General features: G+C 37.4%; 1 protein-coding gene across 1 annotated transcript in view; it reads right to left on the bottom strand.

Moving 5' to 3' along the window:
• mtm1 (myotubularin 1) overlaps positions 1 to 15,285 on the bottom strand; it is a gene marked incomplete in the record, with an annotated part of 28,986 nt that overhangs the window by 12,314 nt on the left and 1,387 nt on the right. The window contains 2 exon segments of the mRNA XM_036146194.1: positions 164 to 258; positions 4,805 to 4,877. Coding sequence (XP_036002087.1) covers positions 164 to 258; positions 4,805 to 4,856 — 147 coding nt within the window.

The following is a 15,285-nucleotide window of genomic DNA, read 5'->3' on the forward strand; positions in this document are numbered from 1 at the left end:
TGCTAAAATTCTGTGATGCCCACAGAATATCCACAAGAGACTGGCTGATCCTCACTGACAAGAACGCAAATGACAAAATCTATTTAGTTCCTTATTTAAGTTAAAATTGTGTGTAGTCCTGCTGATAGCTTGCGTTGACTTAGAAACAATTTAGAAAACTTACAGCATCTGAGCTCTTGAAGTAGAGTCTGTAGTTGGTGATCAACACTTTCCCTTTCACAGCTCCACTGAATGGACACATGTAAATGATCTCCTGATCTGAAAAGAGACAATATCAAAGTAGCGTCATCTCTTCTCCAATATTCACTTTGTGTACCAAGAAAAACATATTACGGTAGGTATGAAAATAAAAAACGTATTCTTCTAAAAAAAAAAGCGACAATAAACCATGAGTGCCCTGCTAATGCAGATGGCTAGCCGGTGCTGTTGACACTTCCGGGTCATTTCATCCTTTTGCGAGTGTGTGGCCTCATTCCGGTCCCCTGCATTGATAAATTGTTCCATCCAACTACCATTTTAAACTCATAAAAATACCATTATGTTCTCTAATATTTATCCCCAGCGTAAGTGGGTTGGTCTTGGTTGTAACAGTTAAGTTGAAGTCTTTAATACTGCATCTAATTTAGGTTCATAGTAGGGTTGGGTGACAGAGAAAACATCCTATAGCTGTGCTGTCCCCTATTAGAAATAAAAAGTTTCCTAATGTTTATAGTTGTTTGTATCAAGTTATTCTTTCACCTCTTGTGTTAGCCAGGTTATTTAGTTAGGCCAGGCTGCAGGAAGTACATCCCCTTGGTTCTTTTATCCTGCTAGCGGTGGTAGCTCCTGAGTAAAGGCTGTTGGTCTTTTCTATCTTGGCTAAAACGCTGTTAGGAAAGAGTATGATTCTTACAAAAATGGTTTGCAGACTGTTTATAAAATCTTAGTCATGTTCCAGTTGTCCAAGCTGAACTTTACATGTCAGTTTCTCATTTAAAGGCATATAGCCATGTTATATGGTTTAAAAAAAAAAAAGACCAAAAACTGTTTGATCATGGTAAAATAAAACTATATACACCAAGTCTCCATCATGATAGTGTTTTGATGGTCCTTTTTAAGGTTAAATAAGAATCCCGCGCCGGGCGTGGCACCATCTACTAGCAGTGTTGCAGAACTATCATAATGCCGGTTTGGTTAGATAATAAATCACTTGTAAATAATGGTGGACCGAGCCTGAACCTCTGCAATGCCTCACAGTAAAGCAGCAGCTCGGTGTGATCAAACAGCAACCATTATTAATGAAATACACCAATCTACAGCAACTTTAAGAGCCTCATATCAGAACGTTTACTCAAGTCTGTGTCAGTCAACTCTGCAGTAACATCTTAGCAATCGGCAGTGTCAGCTTCAATGAACACCAACGGTCATACTGTATTCCCAGCGACATTACTCTCTTTTCCCTCTTGGAATCATATTGTTTGCGTTTTTTTCCGCTGGATCTTGGACCTTTCTGCATTGTTTTGCTAGGAAATGTTAACAGTCGTTAACTGCTTTCTTGTTTTATCCCCTGCTGCGCATGCGCAGTGTTGTAATTCCTCTGTTATTGAAAATAAATACAAAAGGCTTTATTCACTAACAAATTGAGCACAAACAAACGTCTAAATAATAACTAATATGCCAGCAGGACATGATAATCTTTCATAAAAACTTTGTATGCAACCATACTGAGTTGCTGAAGTATAAATAAAAAAAAAAAGTCAAATAACGTGGCTATGCACCTTTAAACTGACAGCCATATGCAGGTTAGCATTGTAGCGCTAAGCTACGTAGCCATGTGTTTGACCAAGGCCTAGTTTCAGGGAAAGATAGTAATGTGCTTAGCTTTAACTTATTGTTTTATTTAACTTGCTCTTGTTTGTTGGTGAGCTTATTTAATTGAGTCAAAAGTTTCAATTGTATTGCTACTGTGTTTGTAAAACTTTATTGTTTTTTGCTGTTTTATCAAATCAGGTCTCTTTTGAAAATGCTATGTTGGATCTCAATGAGAATACCCGGATAAATAAAGGTTAAACAAAACTATGAGAAAATGACACGAGAAAACAAACCAAGTAAACCAGCTTTATAGCTGTTATAAACCAACGTGTTACAGATAAGTCTACAGCCTGTAGTCCAAAAGATCTGAAAAGTTGGTAGCAAGCTGAGCAGACAAATCCAACCATTACCAAGAGCGCCACCATCGAAATGCTGCTAGGCAGCAAGAAGCAGCTGAAGGAGAGGACTGCTCTAGTAGTTTCGTTCTGCTTGTAGCGAGGACAGAATATCTCTTTAAAGAGCCTCACTTACATATCTATAAATGTCCAAAGCAGAGCTGCATTAAACCTTTGGTGGTTTTTGGTGGTTAAAATATCCCTGCTGTACTTTTAGAGTTTCCTGTTTGCATTTGTAGCAACGCAATAGAGGCGATGCTTTCGATGAACAATAAAAAAAAACTACGTTTTTCATTGGTAAGTGAGGATGACTTTAATGGTAACCAATACAACTCTACTATCACTATATTCCTACCAGCCTATTAATTAAAACCAGTAACCATTTCCTCCTACCAATGTGAGTTAATTTATGATGCTGCAGGGCAGAGAGATCAGAGCAGGAAAATTAAACTACACTCACTGCATAAAACGTTCCTCACATGAACACGCTTTTTTAACAGCTTGACAGCGCTTTGTAATTCTATGTAATCTAATACCATTGTATCGTTCAACCACAGTTGGAATTTAGCTTTTAGAGAGAAGTGTTTGAGTGCTGGGGATAAAGTACTACATCATCCACATAAAGACAAATTTTATGCTAGGCGAAAATAAACAGAACTTTTATATTGAATAAACTTGGTTTATTGTTGCTAGCGACACGGGTTGCCTTACATGAATGCACTTGTAGTTTAGACATTATAGTCAGGCAGTTTTGTAGACTGCCCAGGGGTACGATCAGGTAGTGACACAGTGTACTGTAATGTTCCGAATCTCCATTGAATCCATTGAATTTGTTGCTAGCCAAAGTCGTACTTACACATTTTAACATATTTTTGAGCGCATTGTAGCAAATAAAATCGCTCAGTAAGCACAAGTACGGTAATCATATATAAGGTGCACTGGATTATATATGATTATTAGGCTCACTAACATTTTTTGAGAAAATGTAAGGATTTTAAGTGCACCTTATAGTCCAAAAAATCCTGTACTCTGTCCTCCTGGCTCGGTTGTTCGTCTCCCTCTCCCTCTATGTGTGTACGTGTGTACAGGGAGCGGCGGAAGGATATCAGCAGTTCACTGTCTGTGCGGCTGCAAGACCGGGTCTCTTTACTCTTGTTTATAGTCGCTTATATTAGACCTCAAATAAGTGACTACACGTTCAGAAATGAGCCCAAAAAAACATGCCACATGTAATTTACAAGTGACTTTAGAAAAAAAAAAAACAAGCGGACTTGGCAACAGTGCCAAAAACCATTTCACATGCTGACTGTAGCTTTTAGTTAGCAGTAGCTAATACATGGAGGACATGTTGACATCGTCACACTTGTGATACTCAGCGGTTTCTGTAGAAGTTATTACGCGCGTAACGGCGAAGTGGTTTGTAATTAATTTAGTGCACCACTACATGGTGTGCCAGTGTGAAAATCTTACACACTGGTGCTTTAAAATATTTTCAAAGTCTGTATACCACTTAAGTTTAAAACCACATTTCTTGGTCATAGAACCCAAACAATGCAATCTATAGACGGATATCTGTGGAATATACTTATAACAGCTGGAAAGAAAGCTATTACAAAAACAGAGGACACAGAAAGCTCCAACAGTTCAAGAATGAGCTCAGATAGTAGATGACATTTATGAATTTGGAAAAAAAAATATCCTTCACAGTTAATTTAGAGAAAAATGTTTTTTTATGAACACTGGAAAAAATGGGAACAATACAACAAAACAATATATACTGGAAGTAATATGACACACTCTTTTAAAAAAAAAAAAAAAAAAAAAAAACAATATTGTATTCAGTCCTTATTTTACATATATATACACTTTATGAAGGTCCTTGATTCTATACTATGCTACCACTGTTAATGTTCCATTCTCTTGGCTGTTACCTGTTCTTAGTTCTCCTTCATGTTATCTTACATTTATTCTTTCTCTATCCGTCCTTTTTTATTTTTATAAATAAAACCCTGACAGAGAAAATATGTGAAAGTTGTACGACCAAATATATTTGTGATTGTAAAGAATTATATTGTTTCCCAATTAGCATTGAATGAATAAAGAAATGTACCTGTCTCTATCAAAAAAGATAAGAAATTATAATAAAATAATTGAATGACTGAACTGAAAAAAAAAAAAGAAGTCAAGTACGACTTGACAGGTTGTAATTCTCCTAAACAATCCGCCTCCTTGAACAGCTTGGTGGTTTTAGCCCCTCACATAACAGGAGGAGCAGTTCAGGTGCATCGCTGCCCCTAACAGTTAGTAGTAGAACCTGATCACAGTTCTACCATTCAAACTGCAAACCTGCTATGGTGGGCTCCTCACGTCAGAAATTGTCCCACACTGGGCTTTAGGCAGCCAGTAATTTCTACCCCTGAAAGTAGGTCATAAATAAGTGATCTGACGTGACTATTTAACATGTTTTAGGAGGAATCTCAGTGAAGGTCATACCCGGCAGTGGTGTGTGCAGTTAGGACGAGTCATTAAAACAAAACAAAAAAAAAACAGATTGAATTATATATCAGTAGCAGGGAAACGGTATTTGCATAAATCAACACCTGTTGCTCAATGGTTACCTGTAATTCGATCTTCTCCAGGAAGCAGAGAGACATCAGCCAACAATTCCATCTTCAGAGAATGTCTGGCAGTCTAAAAAACATAAACATTAAAAGTTCCACGATCAAAAGTTTAGAACACAGGCAATGCCCAACATATTCACACCCCTGGCAGTTTCAGAGACATCTTGTTTCTTGAATTAATATTAATGTTTTAGAATCTCAATGTGAATCCGATGGAGGATCTGTGGAGGGACCTAAAGATTAGGGTGATGACAAGGAGGCCTTCCTCTCACACTGCAACAGATGAACTGGCAAATACCAGTGGAACATGCAAAAAGCTTTCCAGCCATTAGAAGTTTGCTGTCATGCCAAGGAAGATTTTCCAGTCATTGTTTAGATGTAGATGTGGGTAGTAACTACAGTAGTTACATTTACTCAGTTACATTTACTTGAGTAACCTTTTGAACAAAATTTTCTTTTAGGAGTAGTTTTACGGCACTATACTTTTTACTTTTAGTTGATTAATATTATTAATCCAGGATCACTTATCTTACTTGAGTAACATTTCTGGCTACTCTACCTCCTGAAAAACTTAATGAATAAAGAACAGTGTTGTTATAACCAAAAATGCACCACAGAGACAAAAACCAAGAGCTTATGTTAAAGTGAGACTTCATGTTTGTGCACAAGCTTTGTTACTTTAATGTTATTTTCTATCTGCTAAACTCATTGAAAGTATTTTGCACTGTTCTTACATACTGTTTGCTGTAAGTATTGCTTTCAATGTTAATGTTGAAAAACAAATGATTTAGAAGTGTTTCTTCTGCCTGAATTTGTCATTTAGAAATTGTTATTCTTTTCACATTTTTTTCATTTGTCTTTAAAATACCAGAATTTGCACGTAACCTTATATTTGTCCGATTACATAATTTTAAAATATCAAATCATCAGTGGTTACTTTTTTACACTTGAGTAATTTCTTGGCTGACAACGGTTTACTTTTACTTGGGTAAAAATATGTTGAAGTAGTGTTACTCTTACTTGAGTACAATTTTGGCCACCTGTTGAGCTGGGTATAAATCGCTTCACAGGTCATTTGTTGTTAAAATGCAAAACACAGAAAAATGGCTTTTCCCAGAATGAGTCTTTATATGTCGTCTTACTATCTTTGTGATCGTTGGTTGAATGAAAATAAGTTTTTAATTTAAATCTGCAAGAGGTATGGATAACTTTGGGCTTAACTGTAGATAAAAAGTACAGTAGAAATAACATCCAGTTAGGATGATTTTAGCCTATTTCTAAAACAAGCTAGTTGTTGGACTTTTTTCCAGCTGTTAAAATCCTAGCCAGTCATGGCTTCAGTGTTTGACGGTGAGTCTCACATATTGTCAACAAGACACAAGAGTTAGGATGTCTGTTGGTAAAATAAACAGCCTAGCCTACCGGGATCCTCATACAGTTTGCTACCAGCTATTCTACTGTAGTTTTAGGAGTATTAGTAGTTTTATTCCTTGTTTATAACTGAAAGCAGTTTATCACAATATACAATCATGGTAAAAAAAAACAACATAGTAAATGTATTAAAGAAAACTTGAGGTTGTTACATGTTTCCTGCATATAAAAATTAAGGACAATGCTACAAAATATCGGGAGCATCCTTTTTTTATGGAATCCTTAACTTTGGCTTCATCTTTTTTAAACACATACTGATAAATGTGGGATCTGTGCTGTGTGGTTTTATACGCTTGAGGTAAGATTAGTTCATTTATACGCTAAAACCCTAAAATCAAGCGCTGTGCCTTCCAAATATGTTGTTTGAACAGATAGACAGGGCACCCTCAGGCATCTGGAAACTGTGGTCAACCATTCCCGTCCCAATATCTTGGCTGATTTTTTTTTCTATTTTTTGATCTTCTTTTGATGTCTCCAAAAAATCCTACCCCTTGTTATTTTGACATTTATCAGATAAAAAAGAATTCTGGTAATCCTGACATTAAACAGGGAATATTTAGTCTGATTTAGAAGAGAAGTAAAAATCTGGTTGGTATTGTTGGAGGGACACCCATGTCAGATCTTTGTTACAGGATTCTTAAGTGGCAAAAAGTTCTACAGTACAGTATTCATATTAACGTTTACACTTTCAAATGTGGATATACTGTAGGTAACCATCAAGACCTTTTTTATTCCTTTATTTAACCAGGAAAAGTCCCATTGAGATTAACAATCTCTTTTTCAAGGGAGTCCTGGCCAAGATAGCGGCAAAAGATTACATTACAATTTACATTACAGTTTACAATAACATCTATCTAAATTAGAATTTCATAAAACAGTTACAAACCATAGATCTCCTTTTAAACAGCCAGCTAACATAATTTGTCAGATAACAGTACTTCAGACGTTGTAAAAATTTAGAATGTGCAGCCCGGTTAGTCATGAGACCACTGACCATAGTCCCTGAACTGTAGGCATTTTTGTATCAAATCAAAATCTATTCAGTGTTTGAATAGTCAGTATTGTTAAGCACCTGCTTCACAAGACAAAACAATACTTTAACTGATGATTTGAAATTATTCAAGTCATCTCCTGAAAATCTGCTGCGTTTAAAGAAAATGTGTCAAATAGATGCACGAATACAGCAGACAAATTTAACCTACACTAGAGATGTGAGAGTCCAAAGCAGTGGAGCAGAACACAGAGACAGCGAGGCCATCGCTCAGTGAGCGACTGAACACAGGCTGCGTGGTCATGTACAAACATTACTGAAGTACATTTATGATTTGTATGTGTATTTTTGTTTAAAAGAAATCCTTCTGAGCCGTTACAGACCAATATATAAGAGGCAGTACTCAAGATGCAATTCAAGTAAGTTGCCTTTCCTATGCCTTCGACGCAGGAAACAGGGATGTTGCAAGTGCTTCTACACCGCAGGACTGGCTAGACGGGATTTACAAACTGTGGCAAGCCCAGCCAGGCTGTAAAGCCTTACAGGGATAACGAGAACTTTATTATGTTATGAGAAAAAGAAACCGTCAGGCATGTCTGCTTCAGTTTAGAAAAGCAGTGTTCATTCAGAGCAACATCTGCTTGAAGGACAGCCCAGATCTTTGGCAGCAGGGTTGGGTAACAAAGACCTTACCTGGGTGGTAGCTCATTCTCCAACTGTCTTCATTTAGTATGATTACAGGGCTCTTGTCTGCTAAGGCTAGAGCTAAAAGCTCAGATTTTTTGCACATTAATGGGGACTGATGTTTTGATACAAAAGGAAATAACATTTTTTTTAATTTGGCTCAAATCAAAATGAGGATCAGCTTTGTTCACCAAGTTTGGAAGAGAAGGTGTTGGAAGAGCATCTCACCAACGTATAAAGGAAAAGCCAGAAAACAGTAAAGATGAAACAACAGAGCCTTTAATGGCTGAGTTCCACTTCCAGTATCGTTCAACCTCTACATGGTGGATGATGGATACGCACGAGTTAAGTTGGATCACTTCACTATGATAGGGCAGAATATGGTAGAAAGTTTAATATAAACATCATTAAAATATAATAAAAATCCTTTTGGCAATATGCAACATTATTTCCTGTTAGGTTTTCATCTTTATCTGCTATCCAAGCTGTGTAATAAAAGATGTAAAAGTATGAAAATGTGGTATCGTGCAAATTCATCAGTTATACATGTGATGTGCCAGCAACTCGATTGAGATAAGCTTCGGTCCACCATTTAAGGGATGTCAACACGAAAGGGGGTATCAAATTCTTTCTGATATTTATTTATTTGAATTTTTTTTTTATCTTCACCTATCACGCTTACTAAAAAAAAATATATTTCAGTCATCGTCTCAGAAACAAGCAGAAAGCGGTAAAAACACAGGGGCAGGACAACTTCACTGCTACAGAGCACCGACTGTTTAATGCAGCTTTTGGAGCAGTCCACTCTTCCAGCTTCTAGCTACCCAGCAGCTAATGCTAACCAAGTAAAAAGTTAGGTAGATGATTGCGCTCTGGTTTATCTGCTGTAAGGTGTAACCTTTTACACCTTTTTGTTACACATAATAAACTATAGGCCTATACCCTCTGTTTTCTGGTATCAGTACAGCCAAACTTAGTAAGGGCCTTCACAATAAATAAAGCACTCTGGTTGTCACAAAAGTCAAACTTCCTACTCCATCCAGATACTAAGAAAAATACTTGATACCATTTTCGATACTGTGACAAAATTCTTCAAAGCCCTGGGATTACTGCTGGTCAATTGCAAAACAGGATTAATTACAGAATATGTAAGTATTTTGACATCTTTAACTAGGGCAAAACCAATAAATTGGGGACAACTCAGCCCCTGTTTAGAAAAAATTATCATTTAGAAGTATCACTACTCTGTATGGCAAAAAAGCAGACAAGGCAATTAGTAGCAGCCGTGTTATTCTATTTTTAATATTTTCTTTTAGTGTTCTGCTGTGAGCTTTGCCTGTTAATTTGATGTTGATTCAAACAGATTTTACTACTGAGGGACAAATAAACAATCATTCTACAATAAAATAAATTGTGTTTCAATTTTCAATAAATGTGTCAATAAATTGTGGGGCTTTACTGATCTGTTAAAGTTGCTCTCAAACGTTGTAGCGTTAGCTTGTAGCATTAGCCATTATTTATCGTTTCAGTTTTTTCCTGTCTGCCTGCCTCATTTGGAAAGCACCTCCGATCAATGCTTTTGTATTTGCCTTTATGTCCAAGAATGTCACCGATGTTTTTCAGGATGGACCTGAGCATCCAGAAAGCCGGAGAGTGCAAAGCTTCCAGCAGCAGCTCATTGTTTTAATCTGTAGGGAGGGGATTGTCTGTCATTCCAGTGCTGCTGCCGGAAAAAGTGTGACAGTTTGAGCAAATATACCGTAGATGGATTAGTTTATAACACAAAAATTTGAGACACTGATTATTTTTGACATCCGCACTCTGAACCCAAATAGTGCAGTACTTAACGTCCTATCTAACCCAACGGGCAACTCTTTATTTCCTTAAGGAGCCGTTAACAGCTCCTTAAGGAAAGAAACGTGAAACTTTTTGTTTCAGAAGCAGTTAAATACAAATTTAGTTTCTTGTCAAGAATTCTATCACACTTCAGGAGATATTACCATTTGGAGAACTCATTGAAGTAATGATTAATGGGTTTCTAATGGAACTGAGCGTTCAGTGGGTGCTTCACCATTGAAAATTACTTTTCAACCAATGCAGGTCCTAAAGGTTGCATTGTTTGAAATGTTGTTATTTTTTATTAAAATAATGTTACTTGTGATTTATGGGTAGCACTCTTACAAAGAAAAAAACTGGATTATTTGGTGACGTATGGACAAATTTGGTGCTACCTATTGTTTTTCCAAACTCCTACATTTTGATTGGAGGGGATTTGAACACCACCTTGATCCTGTGATGGATACACGGCCACCTACCTGTAATAACAGCAGAAATGCACTTAATGACCTTCACATTGAACAACCTGACATTTGGAGCCTTACATTTTCCAGGCTGAAAACATTTGCCTGGCACAGTAAAAACAACTCCAGATTATCCAGAGTTTACCTCTGGTTGGTTTCTAAAAGTACTGAAGTGAAGAATGGAATTTATTCCCTCTCCACAAGGTGATATTCAGACTGTCCAGATTTCTACTGGTTTTACTTCTGATGAGTCTACTGGCTTGGAAAAAAATCTAATTATTGGAAATTAAACATTTCTCTTCTAAAAGTACAAGAAAGTAAAACAATAAATCTCCTTTCTGGACTGTCTGTATAGTCCATCCATCTATTTTCCGTCTCGCTTGTCCCTTGTGGGGTCATGATGGGTGCTGGTGTCTATCTCCGGCATTCAATGGGCGAGAGGCGGGGTACAACCTGGACATGTCGCCAGTCTGTCGCAGTGTCTTTATAGTCATAAAGCTCAAATAGAAAATGATTCTATACGAAACAGGAACTGCTCAAGAATGAAACCTCAAAATACTTGTTGAGCAGGCTAAAAATAGGAAACTGACAGAGGGTGGCACAGTTACAAGCATCTCATTATGTTCTCTATGTTCTCCAGATCAATCCGACCAAAGAAGGTAAAGTAGGACTGAACAATCTACAAGAACGTTTGGTTAATTTGTAGAAAAAGGAGAACAGAAGTAAATTGACTGAATTTATATAGGTCTTACTTAAAGCACTTCACAATAAAGCCACATTCAATCGGGATCACAAACCTGTACCTATACCACGCAGATCGGTAGGTCACTTGTGTTGAGTGCCTTGCCAAGGAGCACATCAACACATGACAGGTGGAAGCTGGAATCAAACCCACACCTTTCAGATGGCAGGGTGTCTAATTTACCCTCAGGGCCACAACCGCCACTAAAAGAAGCATTTATCAGGTGTAGGAAACAATAGTTGGGTAAAGAAGCAGGCTCCTTCTACATGTTACATCTGTTTGGAAATACATTCTGCAAAACATAATCCTATCACCAATTAAAAAACACAGATGTTCGCTGATGACACTAAAACCATCTGGATGTTTTATTTTATTTTTTTAAAGTATATACTATACATTACAATACTGTTAGGCCTGGGTGGTAACCGAACATTTACCAACACCCAAACTTACGGCAGTAAGTGACGATCGTTTTGCCTATGATTTAAAAAATGTTTATCTATACATTATTGTCCATTTATGGTTATTGTGGTGAACTGCTCAATATATCGCAGTTTTTATTTTAGGCTATATTGCTAAGCACTAAATACTGTGATGTAATGCTCAGACCTTTTCAAATCATTTGACTGTTCAACGTCGGCCTAATTTTTTGATTTATTAGAATTTATTTATTAGAATCCTTTTTCAAAGGTTTTAGTCTCCGTCTTAAATCGTACAAAAGTGAAGTGCTCGCTATCAACGAATGCTATATCTGTTACAACTTCCCTGCCCGATTTAGGCATCCATATCAGAGGAAATGAATCCCAGAGATGTTTCAACAATTTTAACCCCATAAGAGGAAAATAACAGTCGTTAATTTATGCTTCCTGTAATTGTAAAATTGGTGATAAAGACATACTAGATGTCGCATGAAAAAAAAAAAAATCAGACCCATTTTCTAAAGAAGACAGTTTTAATAGACGATTACAATAAAGGAGGTCTGAATGTTTAGAATTTCACTACAATAAACTACACCTTCAGCATCTAAAAGATAAGGATCTAAACTGCCCAACGTATTGTTGGACTACAATTCCCCATAATGTTTTATTCATTTTCCCTTTTAGTGTCCCATGATTTTCTTTTGCTATAATATTAGAAAAGTGCTCCTGGAACTTTCTTCTTTTCATAAATAAACACCACTGACATGGTATTTAATTTATAAAAACAACTTTAGCCCACACAAGGGTTTTACGTGGACTAAGAAAAACATTCTGTACAAAAATATGTCATTTTTAATGATTTGATGATAATATTGTTATGGTAAATCATCGCTACAATATTCTCATCTCTCCAAGAGTTTACCAATGCTGTAGATGTCAATCCATCAGGCATTGACTGACTTGCCAGAGGTGATTCTCTTAAGGACACCAAGACGGACACAATCCGTTTTCTGTCGTCCGCCACAAGAAAGAATTGACCTCTTCTTCAAGAGGTCACCTGGTCAGCCTCCTCTAAAGGATGGTTCACACGGTACGATTTTTAGCCCCATTTTTGCCCCGAAATTCCCCTTCCGACAGGCGCTGATTATCGCCATGTCGCTTAAAATAATCTTAAGAGAATATCTTGTCGTGTGTGGTGTGTTAAGAGCGATCGGTTCTGCTCTTAAGAACGTGAGGACCGCTATGACCTCAAATCAGAGATATTCAACATGTTGGATTGTCTTGCCCTGACATCCTAGCGTGTGTGGTGTCCTCCGAAGACAAACGAGGAGGCAGCCTGTTCAATGTGATGTGCAGCCAATCAGAAAGCGATGTTTTTTTTTTCTCTATTAAAATCAGTCAACAAACTATGGCCATTATTTTTCCTGGTCGTCCATGATTTTTTACTCTGAACTCACGTTTGATCTTGAGAGGATTTGCAAGATTTCCCGTCTGATATCTGAATGATCTTAAGCGAAATCTGTTCGTGGGTGGCGTGTTGAGCACAGTATGACCAAACCTGTTTTATCCAAGATTTTTTATCGTTACATGTGGTGCCTCTCCTTCCTACTTTGAAAATTGGCCAACTATTTTAAAATCCTGCCATGTGAACCAGCCTTTTCACACGTCCAGCTTTCTATTTATGGGACAAAATGTAGCTACTACCACAAAGGCTTTTTTTGACCAATAGGATAAAATTTAATTTCCAATGCCAAACAGAAGATTATCCTTAAAGACATAAAGGCGATATTAATGTCAGTGGCACCTACTTTGACAACAGTTAAACACCGGTATTTTTATTTAAGCAAACAACTATCAGCACCCTTGCAGCAAGCTTGTCGCCATGGAGTTGGAGCTGACAATGCCATCATTCTTCTTGCTTCAACAAACCCACCTTTAGCAATGTGAGGATCGTGTTCTTTCATTCCCCCAGCGCCTTTTAACATAATTCAGCCTGATTGGCTTTGTCAGAAACACCAGAACCTCAACAATCACCTGGATCAGAGACTGAAGGCTTGCGTGTCTAACCAGGTAGTCAGCAGCACAGGGACTGTACTCTCACTGGGGTGGGCGATATGGACTTTAAACTTAATCACAATATATTACGGTACTATTGTGATAATGATAAAAGTGATTCTAAATCCTATTAACAGCTTCTTGTAGTCCTTTTTAGGTAACTTTTGTGGTGGTTGTGACCTCAAGGCAATTTTAGCCCCATACATATAAATATTGTCCTTAAAAACACATTTAATAATGTAACATATATTAAAATAAATTTAGAAATGTCTCATTAGGACACAAGGTGCATGACGAAATGTGATATTTATCACTAAACTGCACACAGTAACGGCATTTAATTATATTTTTGAATGTATTGACACTGAAGAACCCAGCAGTGAAGAAAATACCTAAAGTGACAATCCTAACAAATCTGGCAGTTTTGGGGTTTTTCAGGCATTGCTAAATGAAATTTATCATTGTCAAGATAAATCCAAATTCTCATTAGAATTTTTTTACGACAACAATAAAACAATACGACAAAAGGCCCAGCCCTAACCCTTTTCACTCTTTACACCTCAGACTTCCAGTAGAAGACAGATTCCTGTCATCTGCAGAAATACTCAGATGCCTCTGCAGTCATTGAATGCATCGCAGAAGGAGTACGAGGGGTGGACTCTGTGCCACTATGTAGAAACAATCATCTCATCTTGAATGTGAATAAAATGAAGATGACTCTAAATTTCAGGGGAAATATTAATTATGAGAAAAAGTTTCAGGTTTATGTGATTAGTCTGCTGATCACCTCAAACGTCTCCAGCAATAAATCCAGATTATGGAGTTGTAAAACAAATGGCAGTGATTTAATCTTACAGTTAAAATATGACATTTTTATGTATACCTGAAAGGTCAAAAGTCCTAACTGTGCAAGCTCTTCGAGTACTTCCCCATTTGACCCTCTGTATGTTTTGATTTAAAAGGGACATATCATGCAAAATCCACTTTTTCAGCCCTTAAATACATTTTTGCTGTGTACCTGGAGTCTGTAAGAAAGCAGAAAATTTGAATGTAGTCTGTCCAGGTGCTGCATAGGTATCTTTATATTATTTTTGGCTCATATTTTTCAAACAGTTCCGCTTTCACTGTTGTCTATTACGGCTTTTGAACAAATATGTCACAGTATTTCCTCCTGCTAAAAAAAGGTCATGGCTTACCAACCTTGAATCTGCCTTTTTTTATTTTTTGCTACAATTTTGTAGTCCGAGCTCAAGGATGCTGAGGCAGTTTGGTTGTTGGGTGTTTTAACTCAGACAATTCACTACACTGTCCCTCAGCACTACAACAATGACCAAACGGGGTGGAGTGGAACCCTCTGCAACCAGAGCAGCTGTCGGACAACGATAACCAACACGAATGAATGATTTAAACGCGGCCTAGTGGTTAGAGAGCAGGACGCGTGAGGGTCTGGGTTCAAATCCCACAGACTGCCACTCTGGGTCCCGGAGCAAGACCTTTAGCCCCAGATTGCTCCCCGGGCGTCGCACAGTGGCAGCCCACTGATCCCCAAGGGGATGGGTTAAATGCAGAGAACACATTTTATAAGAATGTGTGTTGCAATGATAAAGATGATTATGTTTATTTATAAAAAGGAGAAGCAGCATGATATATTGCCCATTTTAATTATAATTTGCATGACTTCAATACAGCTGTACGTTTGGTACTGCATCTCTTTCTGATTAAGCCAGGGGTGTCTGAAGTGTGGCCCCTGGCCTGATTTTGTGCGGCTCCCTCAAAGGCCCCAAACTACCTACACCCAGCAACATTTTCAGACTGACCCAAATCCTGCTCTTCTTGCTCATGTGAGGTTTTTTGTT

The sequence above is a fragment of the Fundulus heteroclitus genome, chromosome 14 (assembly GCF_011125445.2).
Source record: "Fundulus heteroclitus isolate FHET01 chromosome 14, MU-UCD_Fhet_4.1, whole genome shotgun sequence".
Classification (NCBI taxonomy): Eukaryota; Metazoa; Chordata; class Actinopteri; order Cyprinodontiformes; family Fundulidae; genus Fundulus; species Fundulus heteroclitus.